At 54.7% G+C, this 14,387-nt stretch overlaps 3 protein-coding genes across 7 annotated transcripts in view; 2 read left to right on the forward strand and 1 right to left on the reverse strand.

The window, feature by feature from the left end:
- Positions 1-14,387, forward strand: part of SIDT2 (SID1 transmembrane family member 2) — a 553,125-nt gene that overhangs the window by 491,614 nt on the left and 47,124 nt on the right. The window lies entirely within an intron of this gene.
- Positions 1-14,387, forward strand: part of PAFAH1B2 (platelet activating factor acetylhydrolase 1b catalytic subunit 2) — a 497,498-nt gene that overhangs the window by 443,657 nt on the left and 39,454 nt on the right. The gene's annotated exons all lie outside the window — the stretch shown is intronic.
- SIK3 (SIK family kinase 3) overlaps positions 1-14,387 on the reverse strand; it is a 37,236-nt gene that overhangs the window by 6,502 nt on the left and 16,347 nt on the right. For 2 of the 5 annotated variants that reach the window (XM_062608569.1, XM_062608567.1), the window contains 16 exons: positions 13,982-14,106; positions 13,294-13,417; positions 12,405-12,523; positions 11,947-12,057; positions 11,659-11,802; positions 11,118-11,198; positions 10,915-11,024; positions 10,606-10,759; positions 9,983-10,138; positions 9,371-9,441; positions 5,725-5,868; positions 2,688-2,838; positions 2,173-2,298; positions 1,817-1,902; positions 1,020-1,129; positions 133-475 (listed from right to left, as the gene is read on the reverse strand). In XM_062608569.1, coding sequence (XP_062464553.1) covers positions 133-475; positions 1,020-1,129; positions 1,817-1,902; positions 2,173-2,298; positions 2,688-2,838; positions 5,725-5,868; positions 9,371-9,441; positions 9,983-10,138; positions 10,606-10,759; positions 10,915-11,024; positions 11,118-11,198; positions 11,659-11,802; positions 11,947-12,057; positions 12,405-12,523; positions 13,294-13,417; positions 13,982-14,106 — 2,155 coding nt within the window. The remainder of the gene's footprint in view (positions 1-132; positions 476-1,019; positions 1,130-1,816; positions 1,903-2,172; positions 2,299-2,687; positions 2,839-5,724; positions 5,869-9,370; positions 9,442-9,982; positions 10,139-10,605; positions 10,760-10,914; positions 11,025-11,117; positions 11,199-11,658; positions 11,803-11,946; positions 12,058-12,404; positions 12,524-13,293; positions 13,418-13,981; positions 14,107-14,387) is intronic. The other 3 variants (XM_062608568.1, XM_062608571.1, XM_062608570.1) reach the window with 3 other exon arrangements.

A 14,387-nucleotide genomic window follows, 5' to 3' on the forward strand; every position in this document is an offset into this window, starting at 1 on the left:
ACCACTGCCCAGGGGTAGGGAGGCATCTCAGCTCTGCAAAACCAGTGCTGGGCCGGTGAGGAAGCCACATCCCAGCCCGAGATAGCCACCCATCTCCCTCCTCCCTGCCTGGGGAAGCAGCAGCATCCTTACCTGTGCGACTCGGCGCTGTCGGCGCTGAGCTGCTTGGATAACTGCCTGTGGCCATAGGAGAGGGAGGCCATCAGGTTAGCGCGGTGCTGCATCTGCATCTGGTTGGCACTGGGGCTCATGGGCATGCCCCGCGCATGGGAGGACATGGACTGCCCGGCCACCAGGCTGTTGCTGACCATGTCGCCGGGCTCCTGCACTTGGATGGTGACCTGCTGAGGCTGCGACTGCTGCTGCAGGCCCAGGCACGTCAGCCCCATGTTTGGGGGAGGGGAACAGTTACCGGACTGCGGGAAGATTGTGTTGTGGGACGGCATCCCTTGGAACTGGGACTGGGAGGTGGCACCTATGGGGAACAAAGACCCTCAGCACCCACAGCCAGCGAGGGAGCAAGGCTCAGGAGTGAATCCTGCCCTGTTGAGGAGCTGCTGCTCTTCTGGGCCACGCTGGGAGTCCCGGTAAGGGGGTGACAAGGAGCGTGACTCCTGACCGCGCCGTCACGCTGCACCAGCGCGCAAAGGTCACAGCTACAGCCCCTTCCACAGAAAGAGAAACAAAGCTGAGGCCATTTGCATAAAGCCCAGAATATCAGCCCTGCCTCCCCACCCCCGGGAGTGATAACTAAGGATCTTGTGACAAGAAACCCAAGAGCACATTCCAGCTGGCAGCTCCTCGCGAGCTCTCGATAACACCAGCGCTTGCTGCCAGATGGAGCAGCTTTTCCATCAGCACAAACTGCACAAGGACCGGGCCACGGCGGGGGGGGGGAGTTGGGGCTGAAGCCCCCAGCTCCCCCCGCACCTGTGTCCCCAGAGCTGTGATCGGCCCATATGGTTGTGCCAACAGCCCGCCCCAAGGAGCAGATGGCTCCGTGTAGTGCCGGTGCTTACCGTGGGGCTGGAGCACGCTGCTGCTCACAGGAGGTGGGCTGCTGTTGGGTTGCCTGAAGAGGTGGTTATTAGGGTGGTTCGGGGGCGGGCTGGATGGCTGAATCCGTAACCTGTGCAGGGAAACAAGCAGCTCACCATCACGCCTGCTCCTCATTAGGATGCCTTTCCAACTGTGAGAGCTGACGCCGAATGCTGCCTTTCTTGCGTTTTAAATAAACGCCACGCAGCCCTGTTGGGATCCCAAGATCCTTCCAGCTTGCCTTCTCCTCTGGGAGCCACCCAACTTGCCTATGCCATGCCCGTAGTGAGTGTAACGTGGGGGCTACACCAGAAACACGGCTCAAGGGCACTGCAGGCTCGCCTCCTGCCTCAGTGCAGCTGGTGAGGAACCTTCCCCTCTGCTTTCCCGTAAGCCAGGCTGCCTCATCCCCAGCCAGGGCACTGAAGCCAAGGACAGTTACCTAACAAAAGCCTGAACTGGTGTGAGACGTCCAGAGCAGCTCTGGGCAGGAACCACCAGAGAAACGGGCTACCCAAGGGAAGGCGCTTTCCAGCCGGCCAAGAGGCAGAACTGTCAATCATCTGCTCAAAGCAAGCTTGTGCCTTTGACTCCTGTCCCTCTGCTTCTAAAAACCCTTCAGACAGAGTCCAGCTACAAGGACCAGGCACGCTCACCAGGGAACCGGCTATGCCACCCTAACTGCACACGCTTCCAGCTCAGCCCTGACTCTAAGTGGGTTCGCTCACGCTAAGAGTAAAACCCTCTCCCCAGAGCTTCCCTAAAGCAGTTTCTTTACCTCTGAAGCTGGTGAGTGAGTAGAGCTGGCTGGTTTTCACATGGAGCCTGCAAGGGTGGAGATGGCTGCGGTGGCCGGATGCAGTCCTGAACCAGGTACCAGAAGAAAACAAAGTGTTTGCAACCCACAGTGTCTCAAGTAGTCCATTCAGACAACACTGACCGGTGAGTGGGACACAGCCAGGCTCAAACACTGAGCCCCCGGGTGCTGCTGTGGCAGCAGCGTGCAGGAACCACTGCTCAAGTCCTTCAGGCTGGCTTCTCAGGGCAGCCAGCCAAGCAACCCACCCTCCTCTGTCCCACCAGGACCTGCTGTGCCTGCAGCAATGCAGGGACACAAAGCTCAGGCTCCAGTACCTGAATCTGCTGATGAAGAATCTGATGGTGCTGCTCCTGCTGGTACAACATGTGCTGCTGCTGCGTCTTCTCCAACGTCCTCTCGTCCATGTGCCCACCATACATCTTCTGAAGCTGCTCACACTCCTGCAATGAACCCAGTGAAGGCTGTAAGTGCACAGCACACCACAGAGTGCCCTCTGCAGCCTATCCATGTGAAAAAGCCAGTAAAGAGAGCCCAGTCCATTGAGCTGGATGGAATCAGGTGTGAGATAACAAAGCCAGTTTAAGCCTTAACAGAAAAGAAAGGGTGCTGTGCTCAGCCCCCAAGGCTCCTGGTCTGCAGGAGAACAGCACAGGCATTTACAGGACACTCAGCAGAGCAGCTGTAGATGTACAGAGGGGCTGCAAAGCCACCACTGAGCGTCCTCAGCCATTAGTGGTGAAGGTTTCACCTTTTGCTTCCTGAAGCAGCGAGGCTCAGACAATAAAAGCCCTTGCAGAGACTCTGCTGAGGACCCGCAGCCCTCTCTTACCTGCTGAAGCTGCTTGATGCTACTGTTATTGCCCATCTTCTCCAGGTGGGCTTTGAAAGCCTGGATGCTGGCAGCACCATCGGAGAAGCGCCGAACCGGGGAGAAGCGCTCGGTGGGGAGGTGCAGAGTATTGGAGTCCTTGTAAATAGAACTGAACACACGGGGAAGTGGGTTAGAGATGCCAGAAACTGAGAAACACAGCGGTACAGAGACATTTACACCAGCCACGCCAAGCTCTACCTGCCCACTCACCCAGAACAAACCATGGTTTAGATCAGTAACAAAGTGCCATCACCACTGCGAACAGGAAACAGGATTATCAGTATCTTCAGTGCCTGGGCAGATAAGGTTGGGGATGACTTGGCCCCAAACCAGATTCCAGGTGGGCCACAACTCATAGTTCATCCATTCAGATGGATCTATCCCTCAGCTGGAAAAGGGTTACAGAAACCATTCAGCATCCTAAACACTTAAAATTCACCTCCTCAGTAGCACTTCCTGAGTCTTCCGCTTCCCCACGGCCCTGACTACATCTGATGCCTGTGGCAAACACAGAGGCACGTGGAGGAAGGAGCCTGATGTGTTCCACAGCCTCTGAGGAGGAAGAGGGGCTGGCATCCATGCTCAGAGATGCAATGAGTTAAAACAGAGGACAAGAACCTAACACTGCACAGGAGGGGACATGTAACACATGAATGGAGCTGGTACTTTGCTCGCAGCACCATCAAGCACATTCCCTTCACAAGGAAGTTTCTTCTTCACCATCAGAGGGAGCCAGATTTTTCTCCAGGAGCTGTTTTACCCCAAAGCTGGGGTTCCCCATCCCCAAAGTCGAGCACTTAGCTCATGCCCACCATTAGGCACAAGCTCTACCATCACTAGCAAAGCTGACCCCCCATACAGGGGTCACAGCGTGCCTTACAACAAACAGAAACAGGTTTCTCTGCCTGCCCTAATGGTTCCTGTGCAAATGCGATCTCTATAAACCCCAGCAAACATTACCTAATGGCCTTTGTCTGTGAGGTGGCCTCGGAGGTATGGGCTTTACAGCACCTCTGACATCCTGGCGCTAAACCCCATGGAGCCCCTCTAGCAGCAACCGGTGTGGTCCTGATCCACGCTGCTGCAGGCAAGGTGCTGCTGGGGCTATGCTGAATATGGCTCTTGACCAAAGCTTGTTCCACAAAGTGAAACAATTTCGCCCAGAGAAGCTCCCCCTTATCGGAAGGTGACCGATGCTGGACCACGTCCAGCACAATGGGTTCAGTCCTTGTCACTTGCTCTGCCTTAGCAGGACATACTGCAGTCTGTACAGATTACACACAGCTTCCTTCCAAGGACAGAGCTGTGCCCCTGCCTTCGGATACCATCCCATCCATTATCCTGGGCTATTTGATCTCCTCTTGTACTGACAGGAAGCAGAAGCTACAGATAAAATTCTGCTGAGGTTCCCAAACCCATGTGGCAGGGCAGGACAGTTGTACTGCCTTGTACTGTGGTTGTACTTCAATTCTGCCTTCAGATACTAAGTTCTTGTGACCAAAACTTGGTGCTACATAAGAGGATGACTTAAAATACATGAAGTGCTGAAATAAAACCCTCCTGCCACTCAGTAACTAGGTCTAGTGACGTGATGACAAAGAGTGCTAATGGTTTCTGGGCCATACGTGGCTGGGACACAACATGGGGCGATCTGTTTAGGCCGTGGTCAGATGAAGTTCCTGCGATTTCATAGGTAAAACACGGGGCAGGCTCACAGCGTGTTACAACACCGAGGGTGGAATGAGCAGATACCACCCTGTGTGTGATGCAACTGCCTCGGGATGCCAAAGCCAAGAGGCAACACGGATGTATTTACAGGGTAAGTGTGTTTTAACAGCCCTGTCAAGGATCGAGCCCTGCAGTGGGCGAGGGACCCAGCTTACCTTTGGGGTTTGAAGCAATCCTGAAAGCAGGACACAGCACATTCTGGTGGTTTTGCAAGCTGCACTCCTCTTCCTATCAAGCTGTGACCCTAGAAATCTCTCCCCTCCTGCTCTTCCCATCCCCCAAGCACCTCTGTGAGGGAGTAACTTCAGGGTATGGAGGTGCTTATCTCGGTGTTCCGGAGTTCCAGCGTGGCACTAGCACTGGCTCGGTCTGCTCAGAGTTCACCTGTCTCTGCTGATTACATCAGTGCTCAGCTCAGCAGGTATCTGGCTACAATAAAAAGCGCTTTGTCAAGCCTGCCAGGGTGAGCTGGCTGCAGACTGACCACGAGCACCAATCCAGCCTGGCAGGAGCCGGCTGTCTCAACAGCTCCCAGCACAGGGCACAGCGCCGGGGTGCGGGCTCCCTCTGTGGCACTGGCATCTCCGGTCTGCTGCTGTGGCAAGGGCTCTGTGCCAGGTTAACACCTCTCCCCTCACATTTGAGTGTGCTCAGATCACTCTGCAGAGGTTCCCCCTTTCCCAGGCACTGTGATTTTTCCTCCCCCCCCCCAGCTTCCTTTCCCTTCCCCACATCATTCTCAACAAGGGTTCAGATCAGAAATAAAATGACTCTTGAGGAGCTTTGCAAAGAGACTTTGCAGTCAAAACACACAACTCTGGTGCAGAACAGTGAGGTTTTTTAGCTCTGGTGTAGATGACTCTTGGTGCAGTCTTTTGCCTGTATCTGCCTCCAGAAACGTTCTGTAGAAAATGTGCTATCTACTGCGAGTTGACACCTACCATTAACAGCAGAGAAAAGCTTTCCTCTGGAAGGAGCAGCTCGTTCCCAACCCTTACTTCATGGCAAGTCAGCCCCCAGCCACAAAATAAGGACTGGGGGGGGGGGAAGAGCCAGCTGATCCGTGCCCTGCATAGCTTGGTGTGCTCAGCACAGTGCTCCCCAGCATGGCCAGGCACCCCCTGCTCTGCGGCTCTGCTCTTTGTCCCTGTTCCTCCTCCTCCTCCCTCCCTGCCAGCGGGACGTCCTCAGTGCTCCATTCCAGACGCCCTGTGAGCAGGTTCCTGGTGCAAAGCTGCCCGAAGGAAGGGCCGGTGCCGTTACTCACCGGTGCTGGTCGGGGACCAGGTGCGGAGCCCAGGCCCGGGGTCGGAAGGACTGCTGTCCTAGCTGCCTCTGCAAGTCTGGAGGGATTTCAGCTGTAGGGTTGGTCATTGCCAGAGTGTGCCTTTTTGACCTATTTGCCAAGTATCTGCAACAAGCAGGAGCACATTTGATAAGAGACCGATGGGAGAACGCCTAAAAGAGGGAGCGTTAGATAGCCCAGAGGAAACGGGAAGGAAGAAGGCTGCTGCAGTGCTCGGAACCGACCGGGGAGAAGCACGCCATGGCCGTGCTGCCCGTGCCCATCACGCCACGAGGTCCTCAGTGCTCAGGGGACAAGGGCAGTTCCAGCTGCCTGCCTCAGAAGGGGAGAGCAGCCATTAGCTCTTCCCAGCAGGAAAGCCGCGCTTCATAGAATCATACAGTCATAGGACACCTCAAGTTGGAAGGCACCCATAAGGATCATCAAGTCCAACTTCCTGCTGCTGGCAGGACTACCTAACATTCCAAGGGGAGTGCTGGTATTTCCCTTTGGGAATACCCAGGTGATGACCTGCCCTTAAGTGGGTTCACTCCCCTATAGCAGGTCTCTCCCAAGGCCCCACTGAGCCTTGGGGAAGGTTGCTGCATGCATGGAGCCAAGAGACAAACCACAGATAACCCAGAGCAGGGGCACAGAGCAAAGCTGCTGCTCCACTCGCCCTTGCAGGAAGCTTCTGCACTTCAGACCTAGCCTGGCTCTCACTGTGAGCAGTGACCCCTTGTGACTGCAGTCCCCTGCCCGAGGGCCACCGCACCAGGGCTGACGGGTGGGCAGAGGCTCCGGCTGCCCAAGGCGATGAGGAAGGGCGCTGGGGGGGAGGAAGGCCGGTGCTCAGCCGGCCCGAGGGCGCCATCTAGTCCCTGCTCCGCTCTCCAGGGAGTTGGGAATCACCCGGTAAAGCCAGCGGGAACCCGAGCAGGGAGAGGGTCCCTTCCCCTGGGGCGCAGCCCCAGCACTGGTGCTGGGCTCTCCTCCTGCACCAGAGCCTGGGGCAGCAGCTTGAGCTAAAGCACCCTCTGCACTGCACCTAAGAGGCTGCAGGAGTCCCTCCAAGGACTGGGGAGTACTCAGGGCAGCACCAGGAGCCTCTGCTTCAGCAAGGATGGCACCAAGGGCCACAGAGCCACAGAGCCCTGAGCTGCAATTCTGGCTGCAGGGATGCCCAGAGCAGTGGGGCACGGGGTCAGAAGCGATAACAAGAGCAGGGGACGAGCACTTCACCCACTCAAGGCCAGAGAATGAACCCAAGTGGGTGAATGGCCACTTGGGAACTTAACTCCTGTTCTGGTGCACCATCTGGTAACAGGGACAAAGATCACTTGGCCAGTAACACTAATGGGATTCTTACCTTCCCTCTCTTCCCCTGCTAAGGCTCCCTAGAACTTCACCCGGTGAAGCACAGAAAAGCAGAGAGCAGGAAAGCTGTTGGCCCCTCAAAGCCCAGCCTTCTCCTTGCTAGCTGCAGAAGCCACTTAAGCAGAAGAGAGCAAGTTAACAGAATGAAGAGTGCTTGGCCTTGTGGTAACTTGCCAAAGGCTGTGCCATTAGCTGTTTAAGAATCATTTGATGCAGGCGGGGAACGCTTCCCAAAGAGCTTTACAGTTGTGGTTTGCTAAGATAATTTCATTTCAGACCTCGAGGGAACAATCCAATCATGAGCTATAACAGCGGTTTGGGTGGAAGAAAGTTCCCCAAAGCTCCAAGGAGATGTGACTGTTCCTTGGAACACAGAGGAGATATGCTCTGTTCTCAAGGTCAGGCTGAGAAGGGCAAAACCTGCTCACTGGGGGCTGGACACAGCACAGGGTTCTGAGAAGCTAAATATTTGCATGTGTCCCTCATGCTAACACTATTTACCCTTCTCCTCTGGTGACTACTGATGGGTTGCAACATCAGGGGGTGGAGAGCAAGTTAACACACAACCTGGACCGGGCTTTTTCTGGGCCATCTGGTGGAAGAGGAACACGTGGTATGAAAGGGCTGAGGGCAGCACTGTCGAGAGCAGCCAAGTGACCTATGGATGGGTCCAAGGAGACTTGCCTTCGGTGAGAGCTCAGCCTTTCAGCAGCCTGCATCCTACAAAATGCTGCAGGGGGAGGCTCAAAGTGTTTCCAGCTGAGCCAATGCTGTAACTTAACACTCAACTGAAACCATAGGGCTTAACATAGGAGAGGTGAAAACCTGCCCAGAATCGGATTTATCTGGTTTGCAGTGTTAGAAACACTGTCCACCATCGGAGGTGATGTCAGTGGACATCACAGGCTCTGAATGACACCTTGTAATCGGCAGCTAGGCAGCACATGTGTGTGCAGAGCACAGCACACAGGGCTCAGCAGCTGACACGGCCTGACTGCAGCCTCAGTGCCGGGAGCAGCATGCTCCTCATCTGCTCACTGCAGTGACCTGGCCTCAGTTCTCTCCTTGTGCTGCCTTGCAGCTGGGGCAGGTCACGAGCATGGACTCTCCCAGTACCATGGCTCAGAGGATGAACAGCAGCGCGTGAAGAACCAGGGTCTAAGGCTACACAGAAGACACGAGATGTGCTCTGGGTCATCTCTAAAGTAGGGCTGGAAGTGAGTTTGTTCATGGCACCAGCTCAGGCTTTCTTGTAAGCGCAGGCAGAAGAGGAGTCTCCACACACTCTGCACAGTCTGTCACTGCACACACCCACTGTTCAAATCCCCCTTTGCTCTGGAGCACTGGAAGGACAGAGCTGGCAAAGGCTCTGGAGCACAGGGTCCACCCACCCCAGTGCTTCTCTGCCTGCCCCAAGCCCCAGGCTGAATCCTGCTCCCGAGTGCAGCCCCTGAGGAACGCTACCTTGCTCGAGGTGATGGCCTGTACAACCTGGGGGAGTCCAGAAACGTGTTGGGTTTGAGGTAAGCAGCAGGAGCACTCCGAAACCACACTCACCACACGTAGTGCACCAGCCGGTTAGCAGAGAGAGACTACGTAAAGCCACTAAGAAAGTGTTAGCAAGGATAAGGTTAGTGTTCTCATGGATTGAGGAAGTACAAGCATCTTCTACCCGCCTCCTAGTATGTATTTGGAGCAGAGACAACAGAAGTTTCCAGCCTGGTATCTAATGATTCCTTCCTTAATGGTGCAGACTACTTTAAGGCTTACCGCTAAAATTAGCAGGTACCTGTATTTCCAGCAAGCTCACTTTGTTTAAGGCATCAGAGTTGGATGTTTACTGCATGTCTTGATACAAAAGCTGCATTGCCACCCAAGGCCACAGAAGAGCTCTTCCTACCTCCATCACTCAGCAGGGAGGGGTGAATCACTGAGCACTCATTTGCAGGTTAGTGTGGATTGCATGCTGGTGCACACTAAGCAAAGGAATTGAGCAGTTTCAGAGTTTCTGGAGAACCTAGTGCTCAATTAGCTCTCCATTCCAGGGGAAAGCCAGCTCTGTAAGCACCTAGCAGTGTCAAAGGAGGAACTGCCTACAGCAATCAACACCCACAGAACAAGAGGAACGTTGAGCCTTCGCTGGAATCAACACTGTTGCCTGCGAGGAGGTTGCTGTGTTTTAACTCTGTGGAACACCACCAGGTGAGCCTCTTGGAGGCAGCAAGGGCAAATGTTAACAGACAGGAGTTACCTCTGTACAGCTTCCTGGTCCGGCTCTCCATCGGAGCTCTCCTCATCCACGGGGGTGACAGCCGGGACAGCCTGCGGACAGGAGAGGGGCCATGGGCTGCAGAGAGCGGCCACGTGGGTCCATCCACCCCACAGACACCCTCCCAAACAAGCTCTGACACGGGTCTGTCAGCTCTGCTGCAGCACCCAGCACCAAGAACCCCTCCCAGCACTCCTCCCCCAGTCAGAACTGCCCGTACAAGGCTGCTGCTCTGTTGGGGCTACCAGGAAAACTAACTGATGCACCAAGGGCCAAAGAATGCGCATTAATGCCCAAGCTGGCTGTTTTAGCTTCCTCCAGTAGAGCAGCAAAGGAGAAGAAAAGCCATCAAATTTAAAAGGTTTGCATCTGTCAGCTCTAGAGAGGGATGCACCTCAGCTGCTAGCTACAGGAGAGCACAGCAATGCTCCCACATGGGGACAGAGCACCCCACTACTCTGAAGCAGGCACAATCCCTGCTTCCAGCGCTTCCAGAGTGCTACAGACTGAGCCCCCTGCTCCAGTCACCTCTGCCTGCAGGAGAAGGTATTTATATGCACACCACCGATTCTCTCCCTCCCTTTTGCTACTTACTGGTGTCATAGTGACGAGGGGAGAGGGACCTCGAGGACGTTTGAGCAGTTGCTGTGCGTGTAGCTGGATGTTGGCTCCGCCGTCTGACGCCCTGCGCCCCAGAGGGCCCATGCCATTGAGCAGCTGCAGGGTGGGGGGCTGCAGCAGGGACTGCTCCTGCAGGCACAGACAGCACAGTCATCAACCCTGTACCGCATCCTTCCAGCACCTGAGCCCCAGCCACAACCCCAGGCACTGGCAGGAGAAGAGACAAGCCTTCTGGGCTTCGGGAGAGATGAAGGAGCATCAACATCTCAGCACTGACATGGCGTGGAGAGAGACCACATCAGTGGAAAAGCTTAACTCCCTGTTTCCCTGCCCTCCTCTGTAGCTGCCAGGCAGGCTGCAACCTGCAGCCCCAAAGCCAGGCACTGTCCTATTTCTCTCCAGCCCAGTAATTCATTCCGTGCTGAAGTGTTCTTTCGTTCCTCAGCTTTTTAAGGACTCGACTAGAATCACACCTAAGACACAGCAAGAAGGTACATTTTGAAGCTTATGTAGCCCAAGGAACTGCAAATAGAGCAAGTCTGAGCAGACACCCCCCCCCCCCCCCATACTATCGAGGCACTTGCAGGGGTCAGTACCTTGTACTCCAGCTGCCCTGTGGGCTGCAGGTTCTGCCGAGGCAGCACATTGTGCATGAAGTTCACATTGGGGGTCACCTGCAGGAACGGAGCCTGAGGGGTGACACGGGGGAAGCCAGGCAGGAGCTTCTGCAGATCCTCCATGACCTCCGTCCTGTGCAACCACAGTTATAGAGGGGAATTAGCAGTGATGTGGCGAGGACCAGCCAGCGGCCCAGGACGCTCTGCTTCCCTTCACAAAAAGGCCTCTTACAGCCCTCAGAAGGGTTCCCTTGACCCTCCATTAGGGAGGCAGGGGCTGATACTAACCGTGGGTCAGCTACTCCAACTGTGTGCCTTCTCATGGAGAGGTAGCGGACCAGAGCTTCAGGTGATGGCTCTTCCCCTTCATCACTGTCCAAGTTCATCGTTCCATCAGTCTGGGCAGGAGAGACATTGGAATGATGAAGTACAAGGTGAGGATCAAGCCAAGGGACAAGAACTTGCAGGGGTCATCAAGGGGTGTACCTCACCTCTACTATCTGGTTTTCTGGGTTGATGAGCTGCACTTGGGGCACGTTGATGCTCATGGTATTGCCTGTCTGTTCTGTCTGCTGAGCAGAGATCAAAGTCAGAAGGCATGAAGCATCTCATACACCCCCTTTACAGGCACTGCTGGACTGGCACCAGAGCACAGATCTAAGCACTTGGGAACAGGGAGGTCAGCCTGGAGCCAGGGAACATCTGTTTATCCTTAATTCTCAAGGGGTTGCCAGCAGCACAAACTGAGGAAGCAGCATGGCACAGCAGTCCGAGTCTGCAGCCTCTAGCTCCTAACCAGCAACCCTCCCCTTGCCTTCTCTTCTGTCCCTAAGAGTCTGAAGGGCTCACTAAACCCAGATCCAGTGAACAAAGCACAGGATTATGGCACCCTGACTACACAGGACTTGCTCAGACGAGGGGTGCTTTGATGCTCCTGCCAGGCCGAGGACACCAGAAGCGAGTCTGGGTTTAGCAGGGAGGGGACTGCCTGACCTTCCAGGCCTGGAAGAACAGCACATGAGAGGGAGCTACCTGGATGTTGGCAGAGGTGGGGAAGGTCATGGTCCGCGGTATACTGGGAGATGGTGCAATGCGCAGGTTCTTGTGCCTCTTCAGCCTGTCACAGAGCAGGCTGTAGATTGCACTGTAGTGATCATAAGCATCTGCTCTTAATGACTGCAAGAGGAAAGGGAGAAAGTGCTCGGGTCCTTCTGTCAAGCAACAAACCAAAGCTCAGCTGCCAGAGGTGATGAGCAGCAAACCCGGCCATTGATCTGCAGTGGGAGCAGGCAGGACACGGCTGCCGCTGCGCTGCCGTACCTGAATGGTGCGCTCCTTGTCCAGCCCCATGTCTGCCATTGCCAGCAACACGTCCTCGTTCAGCGGCTCCATCTGCCTCTCGGTCTTCAGGTGCTGACACTCTGCTATCAGCTGCAAGAGCACAGACACAGCTCAGCTCTGACATTCCCAAAGGCACACCGATGAGTCACGGCGCTCTGAAAACCAACACGCCAGGCTCCGGCAGCGAGCTGGCACGAGCTCTGAAGGCTGATGGCACACCAGCTCCAAACCCAGTGCCTTAGGCTCTCAGCGCCAAGGGAAAGGTACAGAAATACATGCAGATGAGGAGCAGTGTGGGAAGCAAGACCAGGAGACACAGAAAGTGGAAGGGCAGCACATCACCACTCGGAATGGAAGTTCAACAGCCAAAACCAACCCCGCAGCACTACGTGCCCAGAGCCCATGGCAGCTCAGCAGACACCGAGCACACTCCTCACCCTGTCAAACTCGGCGTCAGCCTCCCCAAGCTTCATCCACTTGTGTTTGCAGATCTGCTCCATGGAGAGCCGCTTGCTCGGGTCCAGGACCAGCATGTGCCGGATCAGATGCTCACACTCTGCAAGGGAAGAGAGGCCGGTGACCACAGGAAGGGACACAAGGGCCAATGTGCCTTTACCTTTCACGTATGCTGTCACCATGGGGACCAAAGCTCCCCCCGCTTTGGGCTGGGACCTAAGCTTGCTTTAAAAGCATTGCATGTTTCAGGAAGCACTTTGTGCAGGAAGAGAACCTCTTCCCCAAGTAATGCGGCAGGAAAGGGAGCTTTCAGCTGGGAAGCTCCATGCAGCCCACGTGAAATCATTCCTTAATCTGCCAGCAGGCAGCAACGTATGACTTGTGCTTAAGTGGAGTTGGTTTTCTCTGAGAATTAATCACATTTTCAAACCCAAGATTTGTCACTAAAGCATTCGGAAGCATTTCTGCAGGAACAGGACGTAGACACTTGTCTCTGATGGGGCTCTTGCTGGAAACTCATGTGCCATAATGCTGTAAAAAGCTTCTTGTGTAGTGAAAGCCTCTACATTGCTCAGTCACTATTCCGTTTTTAGCTTTCCCATTTCCCAGACTCAGAAGGAGCGTGTCTTTGCTAACATTCTGCTGTACTTTGCCAGTTACATGCACAAAAGCTGAGATTTTAAGTAAGAGTATGTTGGTTTCCAAATTCTAGCCTCAGACCCCATTTTAGCTGACGTTCCCAACCACGATCCAATGGATCCCCTTCCTGGCAGCCCACCTGCCTGGCACATAACCCAAGCGCTACGCTGTCATTTCAGCGCTCAAGGAACGCTCAAGGCAGCGGAGGGGACCAGGACGGGCAGCCCTTACCTGTGGACATGAAGAAGGGAATGCGGAACTTGCCGCTGAGCACCCTGGCCCGCAGGTTCTGCAGCGTGCTGCCGTCGAAGGGCAGAGCACCGCACACCAGCACGTAGAGCACCACGCCGAGGCTCTGCACCCAGGATGCGGCAGCAGCAGCAGGGAGAGACCAGAACACAGCGGTTACTCGTGCGGAATGGTGTGCAGAGACAACAGATGATAGTAAAGAAACTCCCGTTGGCGCAGAGCCTGTCGGCACCTCAGTGGGAAAGGCCAGGCTGCAGGCAGAGCAGCACTGGGGCCATGGGGGAGACCATCCTGAACCCCTGCACTAACGTGCTCTCTCCTAAACCCTCACGCAGCACAAGTGGGGGCCTCCTCCTCCAGCTCTGCCAGATGAAGCCCCCCGCAGGAAGTGCTCCCCCATTCACAGCACTGAAGTGAACCGTATTTTTGGGAAACTTCATTAAAAGGCATTTCTGGGTAATGAATATTTTCGGCACCATGTCTCCCAATAAAGAGAATGTGTGACACAGCAGCCAGAACGGGAATATAGAGCCACTTTTATAAAGCATTTCTGCAAAACTCATTTTTTTGCCATATCAGGGGTTCTCTCAGAGACGTGTACGAAATAGGAAGGAAAGGCAAAGAAACAGAACAAAACTCAGATGAAGGTAACAAAGAGTGCATCACATACCCAGATGTCAACCTTTGGCCCATCGTACTCCTTGCCTTCAAAGAGCTCTGGAGCAGCATAGGGGGGGCTCCCACACCAGGTTTTCAGCAGCTGGCCAGGGGTGAAGATGTTACTGAACCCAAAATCTGAAAGGACAAAGAGAACCAGTTCAAGGACCATGACCCATTCCAACTGTCCTAAAGAAAGGGTATTTCCATCACTTGCTGAGCCTAAGTCACCTTCAATCCTGATACAGCAGAGAAATAGGAGAGCAGAAGAGGCAAGAAGAGCAACACTGAAACCACCTGGACAGTGCAACTGCTCTTGTGCCAAGCCAAAAGATGACCAAGTGTTAACAGTGCCACTTCAGACTGTATGAACCATCTCAACAACCTGCTGCACAACACCCACTGAAACCATCCTGCTT

This window comes from Pezoporus occidentalis, unplaced genomic scaffold (genome assembly GCF_034315485.1).
Source record: "Pezoporus occidentalis ecotype Australia unplaced genomic scaffold, CSIRO_AGI_Poc_V1 ctg130, whole genome shotgun sequence".
Lineage (NCBI taxonomy): Eukaryota > Metazoa > Chordata > Aves > Psittaciformes > Psittacidae > Pezoporus > Pezoporus occidentalis.